The 27,618-nt window shown below is 48.0% G+C and overlaps 1 protein-coding gene across 1 annotated transcript in view; it reads right to left on the reverse strand.

Moving 5' to 3' along the window:
• The window catches only part of LOC119456531 (uncharacterized), a 258,483-nt gene that overhangs the window by 91,153 nt on the left and 139,712 nt on the right, over positions 1-27,618 (reverse strand). Inside the window, exons 9-16 of the mRNA XM_049669942.1 lie at positions 24,516-24,699; positions 23,233-23,345; positions 19,567-19,784; positions 16,198-16,403; positions 10,669-10,944; positions 6,756-6,919; positions 4,655-4,807; positions 3,790-3,952 (exon numbers count right to left, since the gene is read on the reverse strand). Coding sequence (XP_049525899.1) covers positions 3,790-3,952; positions 4,655-4,807; positions 6,756-6,919; positions 10,669-10,944; positions 16,198-16,403; positions 19,567-19,784; positions 23,233-23,345; positions 24,516-24,699 — 1,477 coding nt within the window. The remainder of the gene's footprint in view (positions 1-3,789; positions 3,953-4,654; positions 4,808-6,755; positions 6,920-10,668; positions 10,945-16,197; positions 16,404-19,566; positions 19,785-23,232; positions 23,346-24,515; positions 24,700-27,618) is intronic.

Raw genomic sequence — 27,618 nt, forward strand, 5'->3', positions numbered from 1 at the left:
ATGGCTTTTTTTAACGCGATAGCCTTAAGGGCCCCGTGTCGCAGAAGATCGATGGCGTCGGCGTCGTTGTCCGTAAGCGACCATTTCCGTATATATTTAGGTATATGTATATGCCACGCCTCGCTTTATGCCATGCGGCATATGCGGGTTTTATTGCCACACCATTCTATCACTAAAATTGCTCATACCTTGTCTTACATTCTTGACTCCTCGGAACTTTGAGAATGACAGCCCACAAACAAATGTCATGAAGCAAAACACCGACAGCGCATGCCTTTTATGCTAAGTCTTCTCAGACTGAAGTGCGAAACAATAGCAGAAACGTGAAAATGACGTAATTTCTTATGCGCGGCTGTGCACTGCCTCAGGGATCGGCCCACGCAAGAGGCCGCGTTTCTACCAGAAAGCTCGCCTTCGTGCATAGCGTTCGCTGCAAGCGTTTCCCGGTAAACATTTCGGTTACATAAGCTGCAGTTGCCGGGAAGCGTGAGAAGCAGTCAGGCATCTGTGAATGCTATCGCGTTCCACTCTTAAAGGCGAAGCTTAAGCGTCCTCCAAGATATTGTTTTAGTTGAATTTATTGTGTGGTGGTTCTGTTTAGACCATAAAGGCTTACCATGCTAGGGCATCACTAGACATAGTAATCAAATCAGAGTACAACTGCGAGAATATAAATATGCTGGTATCATCAACATACATTACACATTTTGCTGCGTGATAGATTCGATGTCATTGATATAAGTATTAAAAGGTAAAGGTTCCACAATATTCCCACGTGGCACGCAGAAAACTAGTTTATTTTGTTGGGAACTTATGCCGCTAATTGACGCAAACTCATATGTTTTGTAGAGATACGATTTAATTAATTGAAGCGCAAGTCCTCATACCTGTTGAGCTCATTAAACAGAATGAATCATATGTTAAAATGCCCGTGTAAAATATGCCATGAGTTAGGCTTGCGGAGTTTTGCAGAATGCGTATTTTTGTGTTGAGTTGGCTTATTTTTCTGAAAGCCGTATTGCGAGTTTGTAATTAAACTATCATTGGTACAGTATCTTAAAGTAATCTTCTGAAGACCCTCGAAAAAAGAACATGGGAAGGACTGATATTGGACGGTAATTTTTCATATCAAGTTTGTCACTTTATTTATAGAGGGCAGTTACTTGAGCAGTTACTTTGGCAGTTACTCTCCCTCGATAAAGCGTGCCTCCAACAATTTTCCAGCAAGCATTCCTGCTTTTTCCTAGTATTGCGATATCTCTTAGCTTTGGTTCACATTTGCAAGATTCTGTATTTTGCGCGCATAAGACAAGAAAGAAGGTTGTGGCGTGAAATAAATGAAGCCATACGTAAAGCGCCGCATTTATCAAATCTCGCTGACATGTGGTAAAGCATACGCAGGGAAAAGGGGCCGCTGCGTAAATACGAGAGCTGCCGAACACGAAAGGTCGACAAAGAACCGGCATGGTGGTCACACCCTATGTGACCACCCTGCCGGAAAGAATTGCCTTTGGCAGCACAATTTGAATCTTGCAAATGTGAAGAGATATACAATGCTAAGAAAAAAAAAAAGCAGGAATGCCCGTGACCATAAAATGTTCGGAGGATTATTTAATCAAGGAAACGGAATGCAGGTGCACCAGTGATATCTTTGTAGTAGTTATATTCGACAAATAAAGTATGTTAATGTACGCTGCAATGTGAAAGAAGGCGTCCTGTCTTGTCTTATTGTGCTTTATTGCTTTCGGTTTGCATTATGAAGTCATGCATATGCCGATCAAGCAGCGGTGAAAGGAGTTGGTAGTAGCGCTCCGTTGTTGTTTGCTTTCCTGCGTACATGTTTAATTCTCAAGATCAGAACTTTGCCCAACTCCACATTTTTTTAATTATGGGGTTTTACGTGCCAAAACCACCGTCTGATTATGAGGCACGCCGTAGTGGGGTACTCCGGATTAATTTGGACCACCTTGGGTTCTTTAACGTGCACCTAAATCTAAGTACACGGGTGTTTTCTGCATTTCGCCCCCATCGAAATGCGGCCGGGATTCGATCTCGCGACCTTAGCAGCTCAACACCACTAAGGAACCACGACACGGCGGGTTGTTTTAGATAGTACGTCCACAGCTTGTTATTGCTGAGCTACAGAGCCATAAACTTGATACTTTAGTTTTTATTATATACTTCGCGATTTTATATAATTTTTTGTAACAGATTCATTTGGATCCAACAGTCGCTACATTTTCACTTTTTTCTTTTAATTGCAATAAACCTCGTCGAAGCAGATGACGAGCAAAATATTTCTTCTTTCCCGTTAATTTACATAACAGCCCCCGATGTTTCACGGCCCGGCGTGATTGAGCGAAGGGCAACGTTAATAGCCTTTAATTGTACGATTAAAGCGGGCAGAAATGCAACGAGGCACCAAAGATGGTTGCCGTGATGCACGTAATGCACACGCTTTGCCTTGCAATGCCGCGGCAAATGCACTGTGACGTGACTATACCGCGCCACGACCGGCTTGTGACGTAGCGTTCGGCACTTGCCCTCGGGCCCCGAGGAAGAAGACTCTTGGGATGTTGGAAAATTGATAATTCTGCACAGCCATTAGAAATGGTGTTTCTATGATACCGTGCGCAAAGAATAAAGCAGTCCAAATTTCGATGCCGCGGGCCCTTCGAAGTGCACTTATACCATACGAAAGTGCGCATATTTCTTGTATGCTTACGAGAGAGTTATTGTGCTACATTTTGTTTACAGTGAGAGAGAGCGAGAAGAGATGGAACCATCGTATGATAAAATTGATCTGTGCCACCCTGCAAGAGTTGTTTAAGTTAGGCGCCCTCACGGCAGCTACCTGTTGGTCTAATGGGTGATCCAGTGTGATCTAATGGGTGATAGGCAGAAAGCCAACGCGATTTGCACTTTATATATAGGGCACAATTCCGGAGTCGCCGAGCTATAGTGACGGTTCGTTGCTGGCACGTCGCACGGGAGCGATAAAAGACGGTCTTCATTGCGCTGTCCGCAGCCCCATTTCACGCCAGTGCTAGCGCGCCCTTGAACCTCGCAAGCCGCCGAGTGCGTCACGCGGTCGCTTTTCGTTATCTTTCGCTCGCGTTACGTTTCCACACGGCACCACACTGCGCAAGACAGTATTAATTTTTTTTTTGCCCGCTTAATGTAATTTGCGATGGTCACGCAAGCAAACAGTTTGCCGCGGTCGGTTAATCTCGCGCAGTGCCAGCTCCATGGCAGCGAGAAGGGCAGATTTTAATTAATCAAGCGTGTGTGCTAACCTAAAGTCGCGTGGTTTGCCTATGTCACGCAGTCGAAACACCCTTTGTGATGGGCCTAAACGCAACAACAACGAACCCTACAAGTCCGTATAGCGCACTGCATTAAGGCTATGTTAATGCCAACCCCGCCCTTCGTAATTTTATATTCGCTTAAATGTTTCTTCCTCTTAAGCATCGACTTTAATCTCGCAGAAACACAATGTGTAGAGGGCGCCTTATGAAACCTGTGTTCAACAATTTAAACCTTCATCGTAGCGCTTGCACTGCCGCATCGTATATTATTAATGCAAACTTGCATACGTAACTGCTGGTATGCCGTTTGTGAACTTCCACGAACGAATGCACGGACAGTTGTTACAGACCCGTCTCCGTTACGGGGTTATGGAAGCATCCTTGGAAAGATGAACATCCAAGTGGCCCGTCTGTAACTGCTGAATTATAAACGGCTCACTCCAGCAGCCGAGCCTAACGGGTTCGAGCGAAGAGTGCGCACCCTGCGACCGGCAGCCGACCAGCTCGAGCCGCAAGCAGGGCGCCCGCTTCCAGCGCAGCACCTGCAGCTTGACGTAGCGCGTGACGATGCTGCGCAGCAGGTTGTAGCGCACCGCCTGGTCGGCGTTGAAGGTCGACAGCTCGCACTGCTGGCACTCGTACACCTGCGAGAGTGGCGTCAAAGCACTGACGCGATGTCTTGTGTGCGCGGTCCTCGGCAGTAGCGTCTACTGAGTAAAAGCTCATAGAGTTTACGCTTGCTAGCACTAGGCGCACCATATTTGTTTATATATCTGCTGCTGGTGCTGTGGTGCACGTAGAAAACCAGCGACGGATACCTGCAAGAGGGACATGTAAGAAGTGCGTGTTATATAGATAGATGAATTACACTGACGTCATTCTAGGCGCCATGTCGGTGCATCGAGTAATGGCACGGTGAGTAGCTGTGTCCGTTGGCGTATCGCGCGGCTCCAACACACTTCAACCAACCCAGCCGGTAGGGGAGGGCCCCCTTCTAAGCTTTCCTTCCTCCGTGGAAGCAGGTTACCCGAGGCAGTGAATATGATACACTGAGGTCCTTCTAGGCGCCATGTTGGAGGACCATAACGGTGAGAAGATGCGTTTGTGACGTCACGTGCAAGCTATCGCGCAAAAGGAAGCCTCATGCTATGCGGCGCACTAGGAGACATTACTCAGACCGACGTTATTATAGCGGTTGTTCTGGGAAAACAGAGGTGGGAAACAAAGCGAGTACCTACCCGCTTTGTTTGCCACCTCTGTTTTCCCAGAACAACCGTTATAGTAACGTCGGTCTGGTGTCAGAATCAAACTGTCTGCGCGCTCCGACACCGCTTCAACGCGCTAACCTTTCGGTGGCCCACGGGCTGTTCCTCGGACGTCCAGTAAATACTGTCGTTGCTGAAGGTCAGATGGAAGGCCACGATGTAGCCACTCTTGACGGGCGTGTTCATACCTTGCAGTATCACGCCCGTGATGTGCGTGTGGTTCTGCAGGTCGATCTGTCCGAAAAAAGAGAACGCCAGAATGAGTGTCTCACCAGGCATGTCGAGAAAACGCCGTATATGTTTAGATTTTAGACACGAAATAAACGGGACAGGTATGAGCTTCGTACTTCCCAGCGCCGTGACTTTGCGGCGTAAGAAACACAGGCCACTTCCGACATACCAGTTTAGACACATCTGGGGAAGGTAAAACGTTCAGCCAACACGTGCTTCACTTGTCCGTGGTTTTTTGTCGTGCGCCAGTACCGTGGTCCCGCCTTTGTAGCCCGTACATTGGCGAAAAGTCCTCGTGAATTAGACACCCTGTGGCATCAGATGAACCAGCACCACGCTTTTATCTTTCATCACTTTCTTACATAGAGCGAAGAAAGGCCTTATCGACGACTGAACGGACACAAACACAAAAATGTCACAGTTTCGCCCTAAGGGCGAAGCAATGAATGCGACAGCAACACAGCAATGTCATACGAAGTAAGGTGAGCGGCTTTGCAATATGAATTGTAGTAAACATGAGCTGATTAAGTAAGCAGGTGTGCTGCGGCGTAAGTAGACCGACATGAAGAGAGACTCGATGACCACGAGAAGGCGCGTGTGAAACGGTGGTGTTGATGAGAAGCGCTTCCCGTGGGCAGCGCGTGCGAAGGGACACACCTGTAGCGCTGCACTGCCGACCCGGGCAGCATTGCATGTGTAGCGTGCGTTGGAAAATGTGGCCCGACTATTACTAACTGAATGAACAAGCGTGGTGTGAGCGCGCACAAACAAACGTGAATAGATCACACTGAATGACTGCAGACAACGACTGTCAAAACGCTGGCAGCGAGTGTATATACGCCGCAGCGGGCGAAGGTACGTGCGGTCTATCGCTTCAACGGAAACTGAGCGGCGAATGCACGGCGCATAAAGGACAGAGCCGTGTGGAGATAAGAGACGGTGCGGGCGAGCGAGCGACGAGCGCGGTTGTTGGCAGAGTAGAAGTGCGCCCCCCCCCCCCTCCCCGCGCTCCCTCCGGCGCTGGCTTCCCGCTTCTTTGCTTGCGCGTGGGAGATTGAGTGCGTTCGCTCTCCGTGATAGCGCGCGTCCCCGCACGCTTCCGCTCGGGCATACGGCGCGCGGTGAAGATTTTATCTATAGGGAACCTCACGGCGACGGCGACGACGACGGCAGAAATCTGGTTGAAGTGTCCATATAATTGCTATCGCAATAAAAAGCGAACTCTGACAGCACTTATGCGTGCAGTTCACCCGAGTCTAATTTAGCCCCTTATTTAAAAAAACCAAGTTGCGACCAGTCATGATATAGCGAACGGTGGGCACGCAACCAGCTCTTCCGAAGGAGATGGATCCCTGAATTTTCTCGCCATCCCAGCGACATTCCGCACCGGTGCGGCACGTGGCATGACGAGACATGCATGAAAGCCAACGCCCTTGTTGCAAAGCACGATTTGTAAGAACCGCCGGTGCGTCCCGATTCGTAGTGCACGACATTCATAGGAGCCGGCAAATCACGTGGAGCGCCGGCTCGCACAGTGTTAGATATCTGTTGCATTTAAGTGGCGTTTGTGGCTTCATTGCACGCAGAGAACAGAACCGTTATAGCCATTACACATGTGTGCCTCTACAGCAGTCACCAAGAAAACGGCGGGAGAGGGCAATACCTCGCGGAGCACCTTCAGACGCCCCAAGCCTCTCACGCGACGGCAGCTATTCGCTTACAGCTCGAGACGATGTCACGAAGGTGACGGGTCTGCTTTCGAATTGTCGCCGATTCTCCCCCTGGGTGTTCAATGACCATAAATAAGATACTACGCGCACTTTCTTACAGTACCTATCCGTCCGTCCGTGTATGTGTACGTGAGACACGTTTGCTTTAATAAATTGACCGCGAACAAGTTAGAACCCCACGAGAAAGCAGCACTATATAGCGAGACGCCGTGCATGCATACCTGAATGTACTTCTGGTTGTCAGCGGGTGACGCGCACCACCCGTGCTCGGCGTTGAGGCGCGCGTTGGTGAAGTGGAACTGAGCGGAGTCGTCGACTGACGAGGCGTGCAGCTGCGTGTCGAAGATCTCCTCCGAGGCCATGCCCAGGGGCTGTCCGCACGACTCTGTAGGCAGACGGATCGATACGCGACATGCGATACTTGGCCGTCTATGCCGGAACGCACGTTTCTATACGGGAAAGTGCAGCATACACTGCTCCCCAGGCCTTCCTTTTTTTTTTTTTTCCAGAACATTTCGCCAAATGGAAGCGTACGCGATCACGTGTCTCGTGTGAAGCGTCAGGAGGGGAAATTTAATGGCTGCTCTATGCACTTTTTTCACAATCATTAGCAGCTGTTTCCATTTCAAACGACTGGAAAATAGCTTAAGTTACCCGGCATTTAAGTCCGGTGATCGGTGTTCTCCTGCCAACTTCGTCCCATTTGACTAACCAGTACTGTCTGTAAACTTCTAGAACACATACATTCTCAGGTCATTAACAACCTCGCAGGACATAACATTATATTCAAATGCCAGCACAGTTTTCGGAGAGGATATTCTTGTGACACGAAACTTGCCAGTTTCATCCATGATATTCATTCTTCCATAGACGCGGGTTTGCGAGTAGATACAATTTTTCTAGGCTATACTCAAAGGCGTTTGATCGCGTCCCACACCACCAGCTACTAACCAAATTGGAGCAGCTTAACGTTCACCTTAACTTTCTAGCATGGATAAAAAGATTTCTTATGTCGCGTGCAATTTACTTCGGTTAATGACACTACCTCATCTCTCGGACACGACACTTATGGTGTCCCACAGGGCAGTGTGATTGTTACTACTTTTAATCTATATTAACGATCTTCCATCTTCATCGCCATCCAGAATTAGACTGCTCGCCGATGATTGCGTCATATATCGTAATGTATCCTGCCTCACCGACCAGCTGACATTACAATCCGACCTTGACACGATAAGTGCATGGTGCTCATCCTGGCTAATGCCACTTAACCACAGAAAAACAAGGCTATGTAATTTACTAACCGCGTTTGCCGTGTACCATCGTCTTACAATTTAAACGATAGCTCTGTTGCACTGACATCAATGTACAAGTACCTTGGCCTTCATTTACAATCTCACTTATCACGGGATTATTAACACAGCCCTTGCTTCCACTAATCGTTCTAGGCCATCTTCAACGTAACATTAGACAAGCGCCTATTCACGTTCGAAAACTTGCTTACACCACGTTAACTCGACCTAAAATTGAGTATGCATCTGCAATCTGGAATTTTTATAAACACTGCATTATTAACGACATCGAAGCCCTTCAAAACCGTGCTGTTCGCTTCATCTACTCTGAACACTCGGCTTTCGCTAGTGTCACAGCTCTAAAAAATTGCGCAATATTGTAAGCGCTTTCGCATCGCCGTAAACTTACTCGCTTATCACGTTTCTATAAACTTTATCATCACACATCCCTCCATGACGGATTTGTTCTGCATCCAGCAGCTATCTTTCCTTGCCGGGATCATCATATATAACAAAGTAAAGACTGGAAATATCGAGCGCCAACCAATCGTTAAAAAGAAAAAGACGTTTCGGCCCCGCTACGCGAGCCTTGTTCACAATAAAGGGAACTTGAAGTGAAGGTTGTTTACATACACTTCTTGCTGTGACGGCTTTCAGCGCAGAAAACGGCTTTCAGCGCATTTCTTTTGCATCTCAATAGCATAGAACCGGTCATACAGTTCACGACAGAGGAAGAAGTCGACGGCCGTCTGCCTTTTCTAGACACCTTAGTAAAACGCGACGGTAACAGAATGTCGTTCAGCGTATTCAGGAAGGACACGCACACCGACATGTACCTCAACTTGAGCTCCGTGCACCTGGCCTGTCAGTGGGCGCCTCCTTTGTACGCCGTTCAGAAAACCTCTGCTCAACCCCGGAGGACCGAGCAGCTGATCTGGCTACTACACGTTGTGACCTACCGTCTTCGGGCTACCCCAGTTCGTTTATCCGAACTATCGAAAATCACTTAGCTGATACAGCGCCACAGCAGCCCCAGCGACAACAGAAAAGGATTCCAATACCATACGTCCCCGGCATAAGCCTGTCGCGAATCTTTCGATCGTACGAAGTCGCACATGTCCCTACGTGCAAGCTCGGACACGTGACGGTGAAAGACAAGCTCGCGAAAGAGAAGTTCCCGGGGGTCGTGTACAGGATTCCTTGCGCTCGTTGTGAACACGTGTACATCGGTGAAACGGGCGATTTCGAAAAAAAAAAACTAATACAGCACAACTATGATGTCAACAACAAGCACGTGGCAACAAACGGGCTGGCTGAGCACTCAGTGACCACGGGCCATGGCATTAACGCGAAGATAATCGGAAAAGGAAAGACGGCAAGGCTTCACCTGGAATCCCTTCATATCCAAACGACAACACACACGCTTAATCGCTACTCAGGCAATCTGCCCCCGATGTACACCCGATGCTTACGTCACATCAAGAAGCGTATATAAACAACCCTTCATATAAACAACCCTTTAAGTTCCTTTCATTGTGAACAAGGCTCCCGTAGCGGGGCCGAAACATCCTTTTGTTTTTAATTATTGGTCGGCGCTCGATATTTCCCTCCATGAATTTTCCCGACCAGACGGGCTTCCGTCAAACCCTTCATTTCATCACAAAGTAAAACAGATAATGTGCCACTCAAAACACTACGTTGAATCTTTCATACCACGCACATCAATGGATTGGAACCAGTTGCCATTACACATCGCTACGGAAACTAACATAAGCAAATTTCAAGACCTAATTCATGATAATGTACAGGCTACCATCCCTGATTCATATTCCACTGGTCTGTTCTTCTCACAGTGCGTTTATTAGTTAACTAGTTCTTTTTTATAAGTTTAATTGTATTGGGCACTTTTACTCAATTACTGTACTTTATACTTTTGCTTTGTACTGTATTCGTTACCGAAAATTTTACCTGTGTTTGACTATGTTCTTTATTCGTTCTCCTTTAACAACCAATAACTCGAGTTATTACGCTTGTGTGTTGTTCATGTAACGTGTAAATATATATGCAATAGTTATGTCCATTTTTGTACCTCTTCTGCTGTATTATCTTTTATGAATTTCGTATACGCCTGCACTGTTAATTTGTTAATTATAGCTTTCTTGGAATCATAGAGTTCACATACTATAACTTTATTTGTACCAGATCCCCTTATCTAATACCCTCAACCAGAGGGCCCTTAGGGGTAAGTTAAATAAAGAGAACAAACTAAGGTACTGCCAAGCGCATGCACGAGAATAAAGTAATAACGAGAGGCTAGGATGAGTGTGAGATGCCAGTCTATAACAGTGTCGCAAACTTCCTCATGAGGATGTGCAACATTTTCGAGATGTTTCAGAAAAATCCGCGAATAGAGCGAAAGTGGGTTTCGTGCCTTCTCTGATTTTTGCGCGACCTTGGACTGATGGACCAGTGGTGGTATGTTCTGGAAACTCCGGTCCATTCAAGCAATTTGCCTTTTTTTTTTGTACAACAAATTGGAGAAAGGACCGAGGACTAAAAGCTTCAAGAGTGTAGCATGAGTGCACCCGAGGTCCAACCTAAGTAAATAAATGGCAGAGCAAAACATGGCAGAGCAACAAAAACGCAGTTAACAGTCAAAGTAATACATACCATAATACACTCGTACAAGATTACACTGAATCGAAATAAGAACTGCAGAAGCAAGCATTCGTATATAAACAAGTTTGAAATGTTTCAAATGCTTCAACATCTGAAAACACGCAAATGGAAATGAATGACCAATCGGAGAAATAGAAGAGCGGTGGCGCGGGCGGCGGTGTACCTTCGGCGAACACCTTGAACTCGCAGAAGCGCAGCGTGTCCCGCCGGCCGAACAGCTGCAGCGTCACGTACTGGCCCAGCACGGGCTGGCTGCAGTTGAGGCGCAGCACGCGGAACGTGGGCTTCGTCACGGGGTAGACGGCGCACGTGTACGCGTGCAGGAAGTCTTCCTCGATGGCGTGCGGGATGCCGTAGTTCTTCTCGTCGTAGTACCGGTCGAAGGTGGACACCAGGCCCGTGTTGTCCACCATCACGCGGAACCCGCGCAGGCTCGCGGCTGTCGAGAGGCAACAAGTGCATCAGCGACACGATCCTTGCACTATATACAGAACGCTTGATTGCGACATCACTGACCGCAACTCGATTACTAATGATTAACGAAACTCACGAACACGGTGTAAGAAGAACAGGTGCTGTGACGGAAGCGCGTCTAACTAATGTTGGGCCGCCGCTAGGGGGCGCACGCAACTAGGAGGCTGGCATATATAAACATCCAGGGCGGTAGAAGAAAATAAAAGTGGTTAGAGATTGAGGAGCAGTTAAATAGAGAACAAATAGGTGTGTACGCGTTTACAGAAACGCACCTTAGAGACTTAGAAGAGCCACCAATGATTGAGAATTACGTTTGGGCAGGGTGCAACCGAACCAAATTGAAAAGAAAGGGAGGGGGAGTTGGAATGCTCATACATCAGGGGGCCAAGTGGGAAAGAGTAAATTCAAAGTGTCAAGGGCATCTTTGGCTATCAGGCACAGTGAGTGGAAAGAAAACGTGGCTGGGAGTGACGTATTTATGGACAGGGAAAAAATTGCAAAGAAAAGAATATAAGTGAAATGCCTAAGTGCGGATATTAAGAGTTTCGGGATGCAGGGCGAAATTATCCTGTTGGGTGACGTGAATGCTCACATACAGGATCTATAGATGGTTATACCGACAACAATGGGAGGTTAGTGCTAGATCTCTGTGAGCAACATGCCCTCGTTATCGTGAACACGGGGCCAAAATGTGATGGCCAGATCACATGAGAAGGCGGAAATAGACAATTGGCCATCGATTACTGTCTGATGACAGAAGGAATTCTAAATTTGAAAGAAATGGTCATTGACGAGGAAGGGGATAGCAGCATAGGTAGTGACCATAAACGCATCATTTTGAAAATGGGATATGTAGCTGGTAAAGAGAGCAAGGAATGAAGAATGACCAGCCCGAATTTGAACGATGAACAAATAGCAAATATAGCCACAAGAGTCGAGAAAGAACTTGACAAATGGCCAAGCAAGGAGTGGGAATATGGCGAGCTTGTAAGTGTAATGACGAAAGAAATGAGGAAAGAGAAGCAACATGCTTGTTGGAAAGGAAGCCGAAAAGCTGGTGGAACAGGGAGATACGGGAGGCGATCGACGAACGAAAGAAAGCATCACGAGAACACAGACAGGCAAAAAATTCACAGTTGCTGCAGGATGAAATCAACAGAAAATCTATGGGAAATATACCGCGAAAAAAAAAAACATGGTTCAAATATTAGTTCAAGCAAAGATTAACGGTGAAAGTGAACGTTGGTTGTCAGAAATACGCGAGAAAAAAAAAAAAAGGCCGCACCTAGAATATTATGGAACCACATTAACGTATTAGGCAGGAAGTTGGGAACAGTACAGCAACATATCCTTGACGAAGATGGAAATAAACTGGAAGGGGACGCGGCATTAAAGTAGGTTCGAAAAATAACAGCCGAATCATTTCAGGGCAATTTCTGAGGAAAAAAAGAGAATGAACGAAAACCAGACGGAAAAGGAGTTGGTGCTGTTTAATTTCAACTGGAAGAAAGCTGAAGAGAAAATTCCTAAACGCACAGCCACAGGTTTAGACGAGGTTCCCGTTAGACTGATTAATAAGCTAAGACCAAAAAGTAAGGAAGCTCTGTTGAAAGCAGCAGCAAAATGCTTACAACATAGGCGAATACCAAACAGTTGGAGATAAAGTAGGATGAAATTAATTTATAAAGGTAAGGGGGAAAAAGATAAAATTCACTCTTATCGACCGCTGACCATTACATCGGCAATATACAGGTTAGCAATGCAGGCGATTAAATTGAAGCTGCAAGCATGGGCAGAGAATAACGGCATATTGGGAGAACTTCAGAATGGTTTCAGAATCGGTAGGCGGCTGGATGATAACTGATTTGTTCTTACTCAGTGTGTTGAAATATCCAGACAAGAAAGGAGACCGCTATATGTGACTTTTCTAGACATTACCGGAGCGTATGACAACGTAGATCGCAGCATTTTGTGGAATATTCTAGAAGGGGAAGGTATAGGCAACGACTGTATACAGCTATTGAGAGATATTTACCGAGGAAATACTGTTTGCGTTGAATGGGAAGGGATGACGAGCGAAGATAAAGTTGATATCAACAAGGGACTGAGACAGGGCTGCCCTTTATCCCCGCCGCTGTTTATGATGTACGTGGTAAGGATGGAAAGAGCGCCAGAAGGAATCAATATCGGGTTTAACCTCTCATACAAACAAGCCGGGACAATAGTTGAGCAGCAGCTTCCAGGTTTATTTTATGCGGACGACATTGTGTTGCTTGCTAACAAGCAAAGTGATATGCAACGTCTGGTTGATGTCTGTGGAGAAGAATGTGAGAAGTTAGGATTAAAATTTAGCGTTAATAAATCAGGTGTTATGGTATTCAATGAAAACAGTGAACAGACAGTGTTGATTCAGGGCCAGGAAATACCTCGGGTAAAAGAATATAAATACCTTGGTATACGGATAAACGAAGTCGATAGATAAATGGAGACACAGGAGGAAACTATAACAGCAAAAGGGAAGAGAAATGCGGCCATAATGAAACACAGAGCGCTATGGGGATACAATAGGTACGAGGTACTCCGCGGGGTATGTGGAAATGTGTAGTGGTTCCAGGGCTTACATTTGGAAATGCGGTTGTTTGCTTGAAGTCAGGAGTACAATCAGGACTCGATGGCAACCAAAGGTCAGTGGGACGCCTCGCGTTGGGCGCCCACGGGAAGACTACTAATGAAGCTAAGCAGGGTGATATGGGCTGGACAATTTTTGAAGTAAGGGAGGCTCAGAGTAAATTGATTTTGAATAACGACTGAGGAAAATGGAAGAAAGTAGATGGGGTGCGAGAGTGTTAAGGTATTTGTACAGGAAAAACATTGACTCACAGGGGAGGAAAAGAACTAGGACGCTTACCAGCAAATATGCGACCGGTATGGCCAGCAACACGGCAACAAAGAACGTCAAACGCAAAGTGAGAGAGGCTGAGACAAGGTTATGAGTGGCGGCAATAGAAAAGAAACCTTCTATGACTAACTACCTCAAAGGAAAAAGGGAAATCAGGAAAGAAACAATGTATGTATGAAAACTCAAAGGGAAGCTCCTTACTTTTCGAAGCGATATCAGGATGCCTTAGAACGCGCAGTTATAAAGCGAAGTACACCAAGGACGAAGCCGCATGTGCTTGCTGTGGTGAAGCTAGAGAAACGGTGGAACATGTTTTATTGAAATGTGAAGAAATTTACCCAGCTGCAAGTCTAGGCTCCTCTGACCTCCTTGAACTCCTTGGGTTCAGGGATAGCACGGGCAAAGTAAACATGTCAGCTGTAGAGATCATGTAAGAGGCGGTTGGAGGTTTGGTGGCAGAAAAGTAGGGAGACCGCAAACAACGGAGACGTACAGAAACAGAGTTTCCAGTAATGGTTCAAAAAGGTTGATGCCTGGAATTATTTGTATTTGTGTGTTTCTCAAAAATAAAGGTAGGACGTAAGGCAAAATAACAACAAGAGCTTGGTGGCGCAACCCACCACCTCGTTTCAAAGGGGACGCTCATAGCATCCATCCATCCATCCTGGGGTGCCGGCCGCGGGGCCAGACATTCCCTGGCCACCGTGCTGGGAGCGCGCTTTGCAGCATGTGTTTTTTACAGTGCCTTCTACTGTTTTTAGCGTCAAACCTGAAGCCAATGTCTCTACGTTGCTAAATCTTAAAATGGGATTTTTAATTGCTGAGATGCAGTGCTGCATTTTCGAAACAAAACCGTATATTATTTCTCTCAGTGCCGCGCTGACAGCTATTAAATATGCACGACGGAAAAGAGACTAGAGATAAATGCAACCAGTAAAAAAAAAAAAAAAAGTCAATCGATGTGCAGAAGGCACGTACGTACCCATGTGGCCTATCTCGTAGCCTAGTTTTACACTAGCGTCGCCAGATTTATCAAATTTGCTCTTCTGGACGTGCTGACGAGAACAAATTTATTGTGCACTGCTGTCCATATGAACTTGTGACGTACGCCGGGTCAAAGTGCTTCTCGTACCCGTACTCTCCTGGTCGCAGGACTGGGTCTCCACGTTCCAGAGCATCCTACGTACGAACCATGCAGTGGGCTCTTTTCACTGAGCTTGAAATTCCATCTTTGCACATGAAAGACCCGCTGTTGCAGTTTGCTGCGAATCACTTCTTGCCTACAATCCGTCTCCACCAGGCAACGTCGCAGCTCGAGATGTAGACCTCCCTTCCCTCTCTTGAGATTAAGACTGTTTGTCTGAATTTTTAAGCGCTTACTAGGAACGACGATGATAGATTGCTCAATTTTGAAGTAAACATTGCTTAACTAGGAGCTTATCGTCAGCCCGCGCCGCTTGTCGGCGACCGCTTCCAAGGATCGACGCACGCCGTCTGCTGTCATGCACCATCGGAGTAATTATCGTCTGTTTCGGCGCCTGAGGGATTTTCATGATTATAGTGGAAGGCAGAGACAGTAAAAAAAAATGTTTTCATTTTTTTGGCGCGCTTTGCGTACAGTTACAATTACACGTTCGAATTTCCCGCTTTTTCAGCCTCCTAACGTGTGCTGCCGTGCAGTGGTGCAGACGTGAAACACCACTATTAATGAGACGCGTTCTCTCAAGAAGAACACCGTGCTCACGAATGTCATCACGCAGATGGGACGGAGATGTTGCAGTGGTAACCTCTCCAGGAACTGCGTTCTGACGAGGGCGGGCGCATGTTACGTACGGCGAGATAACCAAGAAGCGTTTAGATTATTGATGAAAAAAACAACAACAACAGGGATTAAATTGATAGGACAGGATCTGTTGCAGACATAGGTGCATGGTAGATATAGAGGTGTTAAGGAAGAGAGAAAGCGCACTGGCACCGCAGACAGTGTGCGTGCGCAGTGCGCTCGGTGGTAAAAACTGTCCGCAGCTACGACGAGTCGAGACGCTGTGTTGAGCCGAGCATGGCTGCTGCAAGCGTGGCCTTCTCTTATAACAGCGGTTCATATGGCTCGCAGGATGGCGGACGTATGCGCCGCTCAGCTACCTGTGGAAATACGTACAGTAACTATACTCCAAGCATTCCTATAGTGGCGCCATCTGCTGTAAGTGCAATTGTGCTTGCCAGCCCTCGTAAGTGGACGGCACTGTATAGCGCCGCGGTCCGAGACGGCAGGTGTTATACGTATCGAAGAAGGGACGCCAAAGTTACAATGGCGCGCACCCACGTCGTAGTAGCAGTAGTAGAGCACAAGGCCCCGATCGAAGAGCGTGGAGTCTACCCGCGGGTGTCCCTCCCTGAACTTGGGCACGCCGCCGTGTAGGTCCGCTTCGGCGGTCATCCGGGCACCCAGCTCGTCCTCCATGAAGTGGAACGACTGCTCGAACACGGACATGCCCTGCACCTTCTGGCACGCACCGCCGTCGTACCTGCGTCACATGTGCGTCTTTCAGCTGCGTGATTCCCGAGCGCCACGCAGGGACAAGCATTGGCAATGTTTACGCGACAACGCAGTCTACTATATTTCCCTGTAGTATTGTTAATTAGCCTATTGTAAGCGTCTATTTGCATTATGTGGGTCACCTGCACTTGTTCTCGGAACTAAATAATGAAGAACAAGTTCACGTAAAAGTCGAAGCTCGTGGTCATGTCAAGCGCATCACTGCACGGTGTTCTCTATCTTAAAGGTGATTCGCCATTAGAAAGATTTAGCATTGTAATTATTATTTGACGTAAAACACATACTAAAATATAAAAAGAAAAAAAAAGTAAAGGAACAGGCTGCCACCAGAAGGGGCACAATGTCTTTCTCCTCTTCAGGCTGGCTGTTCGAATACATATACGCCTGAGAAAAAGGCAATGACAGTTATCAATTATCCTGTGAGGTAACGACTGCACAAACGATGCTCGTGCAGTGGGATATATAGAGCACTTCATGCGGATCTGCAAGTATTCTATATTTCTGGACAGCATGAGAAGAGGGGAGTATCCTCACGCACGTGCAGAACATTTGGTTTTCCCAGAACAATGGTGCTCAAGGAGGTGTCGTGCATATCTTTGGGAGAGACTGAATTGATCCACTAATGTTGACACATATACGGTGACACGAAAAGTTGCGAAGGCGGAGCAACTACTGAACAAGTCTGCCAAGATCGAGCCCCGCCTGCAGCCGCCTGCAGCAGCACCACAACCATTACCTGAGGTAGTACCGAAGCTGCGTAGTCTCTCCGCCAATAAGTTACCCTAACAGCGGAGACAGAACACGCTTTTTGCGCGTCATGTCCTGTGACCACGGCTCGTCTCCTATTTTTCATCACAATTCCGGGACTACGCCAGTTTACTGCGTAAATGCAACCTCTGCGGTGTCCATGACTACCGTGATGCCTGGCGCACGATTGCTTCGAAATAGCAAAAAATTACCGACGATTACGATGCTCCATAATGCGAAATTTGAGCGCCGCTCATTATATTGGCTGGTGCGGACAATCTGTCTCACGCGGTCCATTGCAAACGGAGCGAAGTGTGGCGCGAGTGCCTCGCTAATCGGGAAATCGCAAGAAGCAACGCATTGGTGACGCGTGGGCGCGATTTACAGCCTCCGCCGCCGCAGACAGACATCCCAGACAGCGCCTCCTCTACTCTGACAGTAGAGTAAAGGAGGCGTTGTCCCAGACGACGCGCGCTACTCTGGCGCCATCTCGTAGCCATCTTTGCCGCAGTGCGCGGCTTGCGCGGCAATACGCTTTTCATGGTCGCGGGATCGAATCCCGGCCACGGCGGCCGCATTTCGATGGGGGCGAAATGCGAAAACACCCGTGTACTTAGATTTAGGTGCACGTTATAGAACCCCAGGTGGTCCAAATTTCCGGAGTCCCCCACTATACGGCGTGCCTCATAATCAGATCGTGGTTTTGGCACGTAAAACCCCATATTTCACTGCGCTTTTCTTGTCACGCTTTCGCCATACCCTCCTCCTCCGCTTTTTTCGTCTCTCGTTGCGCGTTCACTCTTCCAACCGCTCGCTCGGTTACGCCGGGAACGCCGACGCTCGACGCAGGGACGGGCTGCGCTCCCAAAGGCGCGGATATCGACCGGCTTTTCGAGCATACCAGGCTGCGGCCGGAGAATTCGGATACCCCACGCCGGGAACGCCAGGATCGCCAACAATTTGCGCCGTGTTGAACGTGGCCCGGACCAGTGCTGCGATCAGCTGCTTCCACCGCGCATGCGCACAAGTGCACGGCGAGCAAGCGCTTTTTCGTTTGGCGAAGGCGCAAACTCAGTGCAATCTCTTCAGTGCATTCCAAGTGTGGGTCAGCATGCTGCCAACCAGCCAAGATAGTGCGCGATGCACTCTGGACATATATAGCGGCTCCGGCGAGAGATAGGACATGTTCCCAGCATGTTCTACTTCTGCGCCAAAGCACGCCAAACGTGGCCAGCCACGCGCTGACGCTAGACTCTTTAAAGTGTACTGCGCTTTTCGCCAGCGTAGCGTAAACTGCGCCGCGCGTTACTCCGTACTATATCCACGCCTCAAGACAACGCAATATTAACGGTAGGTGTAACATATACCCTCACTTATCTCTTAACATAGGCAGTTCAGTTTTGGGGTCTGAATGTTTTCACCCTCTCTTATTGCCTTCCTCCATTGGCCAGGTGCAACTGAAATTACTTTGCTGTTGCTAATTTTTCAATAAACGTACGAAGAGAGAGAGCGCCACCAAGCCACGTGGCACTTGCTACTCCACTACGCGTCAGAAGAAACACAAGCCAACATGACACGGTTTAACGCTTTCGAGTCTTGGCCACAGGTAGTGCGCTTCCCTGAGATGTCGCTCCTCATGCTTGTAGAAGGAACAAACGTACAAGGATGGAAGCTAAAAAGCCCATGGAGATTCACAAAGACAGCGAGCAAGAAGGAAAATCTGTATGACAACACGAAAGGCAGTTGCCTGACATTTGAGGCTCCAGCTGACTGCCCGAGGACAAAAGCACAAACAGTAGCAAATATTCGCAACCGCGTGAGGAATGTGTCTGCTACAGCAAAAGTCCGGAGACGACTGAGTACTTTGTAATGGTGCGACAAGATAATAACCCAGCCAGGAGCGCAGTAAATGACCACGTTCCAAAAACGCTGGGGTTCAAAGCTGATCAGAACTGGGAGGATTGTTTAGAAGACTGGCCTCCTTATAGATACTGGTAATTTTATGGTATATAGATGGATACTTTAATAAAGAGAAAGAATGTACTTGTAGATATAGGCAAAATACTAGACTGCAGTAGGTGTAGTAAAACTTGATCGGGGCCCCAGCAGGCTGGGTGACTATTTCTCACCGTCATATTTCGAATGGAGGTGGGGGGTGGGGGGGGCGTAATCGGAAATAATCACCATTAACAAGAAACACGGTACAGCGAACGCAGTTTCTGCAAGAGAGCCGCCGATACAACAGTTCACTGAAATACCTACCGAAGAGAGCGATTATGGAATTCATTTTAGGCAGTTCGCCACAAACCAACAGCAGTCTCCTCCCACACATGTCGCAACGCGTCCAGCTGCGGCAGGCAAGGAAGTGACAAGAGCGCACGCACTGCAGAAGGTAGAAGGGCAGATCGGTGGGCAGCCGGACAGCCACGTCCACGCTGCCGTCGCTCCGGCAGCAGAAGTACAGCGTCGTGTTGTGCGCCGTGTAGCGGCCCCGCGGCAGGGCACCCTCGGCCCGGTTGCGCGCGTCCGGGTCCGAGGGCCGCCGGTCGATCCAGGTCACGTAGCCGCCGCTCTGGAAGCCCTCGGGACACGTGTCGCCCACCTGCCACCGCGGGCGAAACGCGCGTCATAAGGCGACCCCATCAGTGCCGCCCTTTCTCCACTGCGCATGCCTCGTGCAGGAGACGGTTATGTGGAGACGAAAACGTCAATATTTAAACAGGGACCACCTCGCGGCCTATGGTAGGAGACACCTTGTTTGGTTACGCTCGCGCCATACGGCGCTGAAAGAAAGCGCCCTCTTGCGTGCCTGCATTATGATAAAGGCCTTCCACGTGTCTGCTTGCAATCTTTCGTGCTTCAGGAAGGCCCCATCGAGGTCGGCGAAGTACTCGTATTGCACGTCTAGCTGTTTTCAAGAAGTGCTAACGGCGGAGAAATTCACCGTCAAGCCATCAATCACTACCAAACTATATATGAACCAATCAAACCGCTATCACCACCAATCTTACACGTCCTTCAATCTGTTACACACGTATATGTGCCATTGTTTTACATTGTAAATATGACTGAACAGCGGGGTGGCGATACAGTTCTCGAGTTTTTTTTTTTTTTCACTTTGCTATATACTTTTATAACAGCAGCGATCTCATTATCCTATATGGCCAACATGCCGCGGTATACTCAGAGGCTATGGCGTCGCACTGAGCAGGAGGTCGTGGGTTCAATCCCGGCCGCAGCGGCCACATAGGTGCGGTATGCAAAAATGCTCGTGTACCGTGCATTAGGCGCACGCTAAAGGAACCCAGAATTGAAATTTTTGGCCATGAATGTGCCACTTGCAAACCACCCACGCGAAATCATCACATTTTCTATAGACCACTCCCGGGCCTCGTCACAAAGCGCGCATTGGGTGCACGTTAAAGAACTCAAGGTGGTCGAAATTAATCCGTAGTCCCTCACTAAGGCGTGCCTCATAATCATAGAACTATTTTGGCACATAAAACCCAAAATGTAATTTTTTTTCACAAAGCGCCGGCGACGTCACCGCGTGATGTCACTGGCGCACGTACAGTGGTCCTGATTGTCAAAACACAGCCTCCGCCAGTTCACGGCGCGCGTGGTGCAGAGCTTGATGCGAGTGTGTGCCACGTGGACACATGTATTATTTTCCGTTAACTTCCACTGGCATCTTGCCAGTGAGATTAGTAACAGTATTTTCTCTCTATCTGTACTGGAGAAGATCGCTTTGCGGTAAGATGATGGAAAACTGGCGACACCAGCTTTTTTTCCTTGCGGACGTGGACCACGTTGCTGTCTGTGGTGGACCGTGCAATGCAGAATAACGACATCAGGGTTTCTTTGGTAAGTATCACCTTCTCCACAAGAAAATAGGAAAAATCAGATTAGCAAAGGGCAAGGAAACACAATCGTTCCAATGCTATTCACTTCATGCTTAGAAGCATTCAAGCTATTATACTGGGAATTATAAGTGAGGATCAACGAGAGATATCTCAGCAACCTGCGGTTTGCAGATGCTATTGTCCCACCCAGCAACGCTGGGGATGAATTGCAACAAAAGATTGAGGTACTTAGCCGGCAAAGTGTAACAGTAGGGTTGAAGATTAATATGCACAAGGGAAAGGTAATGTTGAATAGCCTGTCAACAGAACAATAATTCACGATTGGCAGTCGGTCACTACAATCTAGGCAAGAGTGCGTTTATCTAAGTACTCACAGGGAACCCTGATCATGAGAAGAAACTTTGCAAAACAATAAAACTGGGCCGGTGCACATACGTAATCATTAACAAACCATCACGGTGCAGCTTACCGCTATCCTTGAAAACAAAAGTGTACAATCATTGCACTCTACCGGTACTAACATATGGGGTAGTAAGTTAGCAAAGAAGCCTGCGAAGAAGTTAAGGACCGCGCAACGAGCGATGGAACGAAAAAAGTCGCCGTTAATTTCGCCCGAAAGCGAAGTATCGATTGAGACAGCATATTTGTGGACAGTTATACGAAGCAAGGATTGTAGTTTTATCGGCCGTATCAACTTGTAAACATTCGCTTACTAACACAATTAACAAGCACGGTGTCACGCGTGCACAGGTAAACATGAGCACATCTCACTCGATGATTGCGGAAACTCGCTGTCAAAGCGCTGGAGTGACGAAGCGCGGCTGCGAGCGAATTGACCTTCGTGCTGCGTTTCGAATCAAGTCGAACTAAGCCGCGAAAACACAGCGCACAGTGGACTGTGTCCCCGACGCAGATGGATTTCAAGATAGGGCGGCCCGGAGTAGAACGAGTGAGAGCCGCGATCGGCGGCCCGCCCTCGCGCACACTTATCGCCATTGGACTTTCTACGGAACCTCACAGCGACGGCAAAAATGTGTCTGGAGTGTCCATATAAATGCTATCGCAAAAAAAATGTTAGGCCCAATTTTAAGAGATAGGAATACAGCGGTCTGGATTGGAGAGCAAACGGGAGTAGCCGATATTCTATAGCTGACGGGAGGGACAAACGGAGCTGAGTAGGACATCTAATGTGTAGGGCATATAACCGGTGGTCTATTCACATGATGGGCGCCAAGGAAAATGAAGCGCAGTTGAGGACGGCAGAGAATTATGTGGAGTGATGAAATTAAGAAATTTGCAGGCATAACTTGGAATGAGCTATAGCGCAAGACAGGGGTAATTGCAGACAGCTGGTAGAGCATAACGGCGGTGTTGCGTAGCGCGCTAACTTCCAACTGATCTTTACTCTTATCTGTCCTTTTTCCTTACATTTCGCGCGCTACGCAACACCGTCATTATGAACCACGACCCACTCGCCCAAGAAAAATCGTAACGTACGACTTAACTATAACCTACAGGCATGATAGCGTCGGATTGTAATTTGAATATACGAGAAAACATACGAGTAATGCTGTTACGAGGAAACTCAAACATAAATACCTTTTCCAGCATTTCTACTATACATACAGCGGCGCGTACAGGTAGGCTACCTGCATAAACACCATCCAGACGGCTCTCGCCTCCTTGGCAGCGTAAAACGGCAGAGGCGAAGGTGGAGAAAAAAGAAAGCTGCAGTTCCTGGGAAGCCTGACAAGCATTCAGGTATCTTTGAATGCTATCGCGTTCCACACTTAAAGGCGAAGCTTAAGCGTCCTCCAAATTTTTTTTACATTGAAGTTGTGTCGTCCCGCCGATAGGTATCCGCTGCAGTCACCGGGCCTATGGATACACGCCGTTGCTACATTATCTGGTCGATTGCGTCTCGCCAGTGTCCTCACCGAAAGAGTATGTATCTTACACCGTGACTAGGGTACACCAACGCCGAGGTGCGAGTGCCACTAACAGACACCTAAGTCAAGGATTTCTCATTTTTTATTGCAGCGACCGAAGCCTTGGATCAGCAAATTGGTGTAGCAATCGTAGTGACAGTCACCTTGTTTGAAAGTAGGGAAAGGTCTATTCACATATTAGGTATCGTCCTTCCTTTAAATACTTGGCAAGTTAAACAAAGGGACCTGGTTATCCTACCTGCAGAATGCAGTAGTTTCCCGGTGGCCAGGAAGTCGCATTGCTGCTGGGAGGCGCGTCCTCTTTCTTGACGCAGAAACATTGCTTGACGCCGCCGTCTTCCTGCAGGCCTCCTAGGGCGCAAAGGGAGCACCGGAAAAGCAGAGACGGGCAGGAGAAAATAAGCGAGACTCCAGTCAGCCGACAAAGCAAAGAGCGCTATTCTGCACCGGAAAAGGCCGTAGGAATCGATCACGGTCTTAATGAAAGACTGGGAAGATTGAAGGCAAAGTTGGCCAAGCAAGTGTTTCCGCTGAGCCACCGCCTTCGTAGCTATAGCACCACAAACTACCCCTGCTACATGCGCCGGCGTTGTCATTAGTCGCATATATTTACTCACGGCATGCTTTGTCCTACACACGCGGCGTTTTATGTGCTTAAGGCTAACATGGAACGAACACCCGAGGTCGGCACATCAATACCAAGCAGTTGAAGCATTGACTACGCGTATTTCTCGAAATTCGCTTGAGTCACGCTCCGTAGTTGTTTGGTATCGTTTGAAAACTCTTCTACGTCGTCAGCGCCACCACGCGTACAATACATTGTTGTAGAAATTGCACCTTTTCCTCCGCCTCAGGCGCCTTTGAACTACTTCGTTTTTCGTACTACTTGGTCTGGGGCTTCATGATAATGATGATAATTGAAAAAAGCATTTCAATCACATAAATATGTGCCCAAGTCGGAACGGAAGCACTAAATGATAATGCACTGGTGTTGCGCCTGTTTTATGTAAGCCGACAATATGCTCTCTGCGAATTTATCTCGTCGCATTATCTAACTCTCTGTCATTGACAGCGTTTCCCTTCGCTTGGCATTCCTTCGGTTACTATTAATAGACTCTCGGTTGTTTGCTTTAAGGATTACATGACCTATACGCAACTTCTTTGTCTTATTCTTAACTATAATATCAGCTACCCGCATTCGCTCTCTAATTGATGTCTTCACATTTCTTAAGGTTACGCGTGCCATTTTCCGTTCCATCGCCAGCTAAGTGGTCCTTATAATCTTTTAATGTTTATTCGTTGCTTTCGTTCCCATAAGTCGTTAGCGTTGCATGTGTTGCAGCGGCCCGGGGAGGAGCCTCATTGAACGCTCTGTTGTCAGCCTGAGCCCAGCACCGGGTGACTCAATAAACAAACTGTCGTATCACAGACTGCCCTGTAAATGTTAGCGCTGCAAAGTGCACCTGATTAGAATATTCTCCAAGCCGCTCACGAAACGGCGAGTAAAAAAGCGTCGCTCACCTTCGAGCTTCATGCCGTCGCTCCAGTGGCGGATCTTGTCGTCCTCGATGACGTCGTAGAAGATGTCGTGGAAGCGGCAGCCCGTGTGCCAGGCGAAGCCCGACGCTGACGGGCAGCCGGACACGGGCATCGGCAGCGCGTACGCACCGGGAGGCCAAGCGCTCGGTGACGCAGTCAGCGAGTCCTGGTCAGCAACCGAAACGTCGGGTCTCCAAAATGACCGCTCAGAACGAGACCAGTGAGTGTCTGAGATTGTCAGTACACCTATCTACATGTTTTAGTCTCGGTAACCACTGGCGCCTATGACGCCATCATGCTCGTAAAATCCATTGCGTGCGAATAAATGCGCACTTGTCTCTGTGCTTCTTTCTTGTTCGGCGTTCCCCAGAAAGGTGGGGTCTAGCCCCGACGCCACATACTACCTGTATAGTGATTCGCATCAGGAACGAATCAGCAGTGTCACAAACCGATTAATAGGCACTGACCGAGAATCTGACGGTGTAGCGCGCTCGTACAGAAAAAAAAGGTAAAAAACAGCAAACATTCAGGGGGAAATCCCAAGTATCAACAGCTTAAAGGTGAAGAAAAATTGGCAAGCGAAGATCACATGAACTGAATAAAAAACAATTACTTGAGTAAGGCAGCCGATTTGATAAAAAATTTTCGCCAGCGTTGTTCCTGTGACGGTGCCCCAAGTGTAGATGTTGATGACCATAATGATAGTGCACATAGATGACCATGATGCTAGTAAGACGTTCGTCTGTCACAATCACCTGGTCATCTCTCATATCTTGCGGGCACATGTTAAGGGCAGTGGGAAAAGTAATTTCACTTATACGTAGTGTCTGTGCTAATCTGCTGGTTCACCGTCCTTGGGTTACGGCTGAAGGAAGCGCTATCTGCCTCCCTTGCATGATGTCTTTTCCCTAATATGTGGAGTAGTGATTTAATCTAAATGCCACTCTTGTCGTCTTCCTTTTCCTTGCTTTTATTCTTCCTGCCAATTAGTAAGCCGCGGCAGACGTCGCGAGCACGGCTGTGTAAGAGCTTTGACAACTCGCAGTTTCTTTTCCTTATGATTGCAAGCTATCCCAAGACTGTCTTAGGATAGCCTGCTCTAATGCCATTTGTCTGCAGTTATTAAACAACAAAAGCGACAGAAAACGTTGCAGCGCGTGCGGAATCTCTTTCACTCATTTTTGATAAATGGAACACAGTCGCACGAGTGGCTGCGTGATTTCGGCCGTTAAGACGCTCCCGTCCGTACTAATACAATAGGTGACCCGTAAAATAGCGAGGGATTGTGGGATGCGCCGTCAGCTAGCTGCTTCCGGTTCGAGTCAGCGCAGCCGCCGCCACCGTTTCGCCGTTGAATTCCATTGATGCGCTTGCAGTCCGTTCTTCTTTCTGGAGTTTTACGTGCCAAAACCAGTTCTGATTATGAGGCACGCCGTAGTGGAGCACTCCGGATTAATTTTGGCCACCTGGGGTGCATTAACATGCACTACAACGCAAGCACACGGGCGTTTTCGCATTTCGTCTCCATTGAAATGCGGCCCCCGCGGACGGGATTCGATCCCGCGAGCTCGTGCTCAGCAGCGCAATGCCTTTGCTGACTGAGCCACTTGCGCTTGCAGTCCGGATTTGTCCCACTCGAAGATTACTCGGTTGCAGGTGCCTAGCAAAACCATCGTCCGCTGTTCAGCCGTTGGCTGCTCAAATTCAAGCGTTAAAGGTGAACGCATGTAACTACTGCCTTGGAGCAACCCTTGCTGAGCCAGCTGTGCACAAGCATCAGAGAAATGGCTGCCACTTCCAAAACTGTAACAAGGCAGAGACCATCCGTGAACAAAAAGAAAATGAACGTACAGTGCCACTTATCAGGCGGCGATTAGCTGTGTAAGGGTCGACACGGAATGATTCCCCAATATATTTCTTTCTATAATATTGACTGAAGACAACCAGAACTATTTCAGTACTCGCATGCACATATAGAGGTATTTGAAACGATGTTTTACGGCGCGAATTTAGGCGGGACACAGCGAGATACACACATAATACTCGTAACCAATTAGCCCTCCTTAGCTCCTTCAGCACAGATAGAGATAATGCGCAGCCGTAATATGACGGCGATACGGCCATTGTTGACAAAAAAGTGAGAACGTCTAACTACGTACCACTTCAAATGAACCTAGAGTTTCGACCGAGAAATGCGTTGACAGCGCGCAAAGTTATCATTTTCAGCGCTAGCTGCGCCGTTATACCGACGATATCGGTTTCTAGCTACGATCACAGAACAGCATGCACCACTCTAGCGCCCGATTTTCTAAGCAATGCTTCTATACACTTGATAAATTATCGGATAATGATAACTTTTTCACCTGTCTGACTGACCCGCAGGCAGAGCAGTCAGTGGCGTCCAAGCAACGGCAAATGTAGAGCTAAACCTGGCAGAAATAAAAAAGGCCACCGAAACGGAAACCAGAGTTCTTTTATGAATAAAAGCGTATCCTTGCCTTCCTTGGCTCATCATCATCGCGCCCAGAGTGAACTGAAACCTAGAAATCAGCTGCATGAATGGTACGACATCGCTGGTCGACAAAGCGGACGGAACGCTTCGCACTACCACGGCCGCTGGATAAAAAAAGCGGCCGACAATGCAACTACGGCCGTCACGTTCGCTCCCATAGCAGCGCACCCGACGTTGCAGGCCGCACCTTTTTTTTATCCAGCGGCCGTGGTACGACTGACAGTTGAAACCGCGTAGAAAAACACGTGCGCCGGGCATGCCGCCGATGCCGCCGCGTCGTCCGTCGAACCGGAAGCTGTTAGCAGACGGCGCGCCCCACAATTCCCTGCGATTGCTCGTTTTACGGGTCACCTATTGAGAAAGTAGACGAGAATTCAGAGCATACTACGCAGACAAACGAAAATAGTACGTGTGTGCCTACGCCTGCTCAAGGAACCACGTACATAATCTTGCGCTACACATAGCGTAGATTCTCATACATTCTTGCAAGATAATATACATGTCCTTTTGTTCTTTCTCAAAAAAGTCACAGTTTCGTCCGAAAGGCGAAGCATCGATTGCGATAGCAAATTA

This window comes from Dermacentor silvarum, chromosome 6, assembly GCF_013339745.2.
Source record: "Dermacentor silvarum isolate Dsil-2018 chromosome 6, BIME_Dsil_1.4, whole genome shotgun sequence".
Lineage (NCBI taxonomy): Eukaryota > Metazoa > Arthropoda > Arachnida > Ixodida > Ixodidae > Dermacentor > Dermacentor silvarum.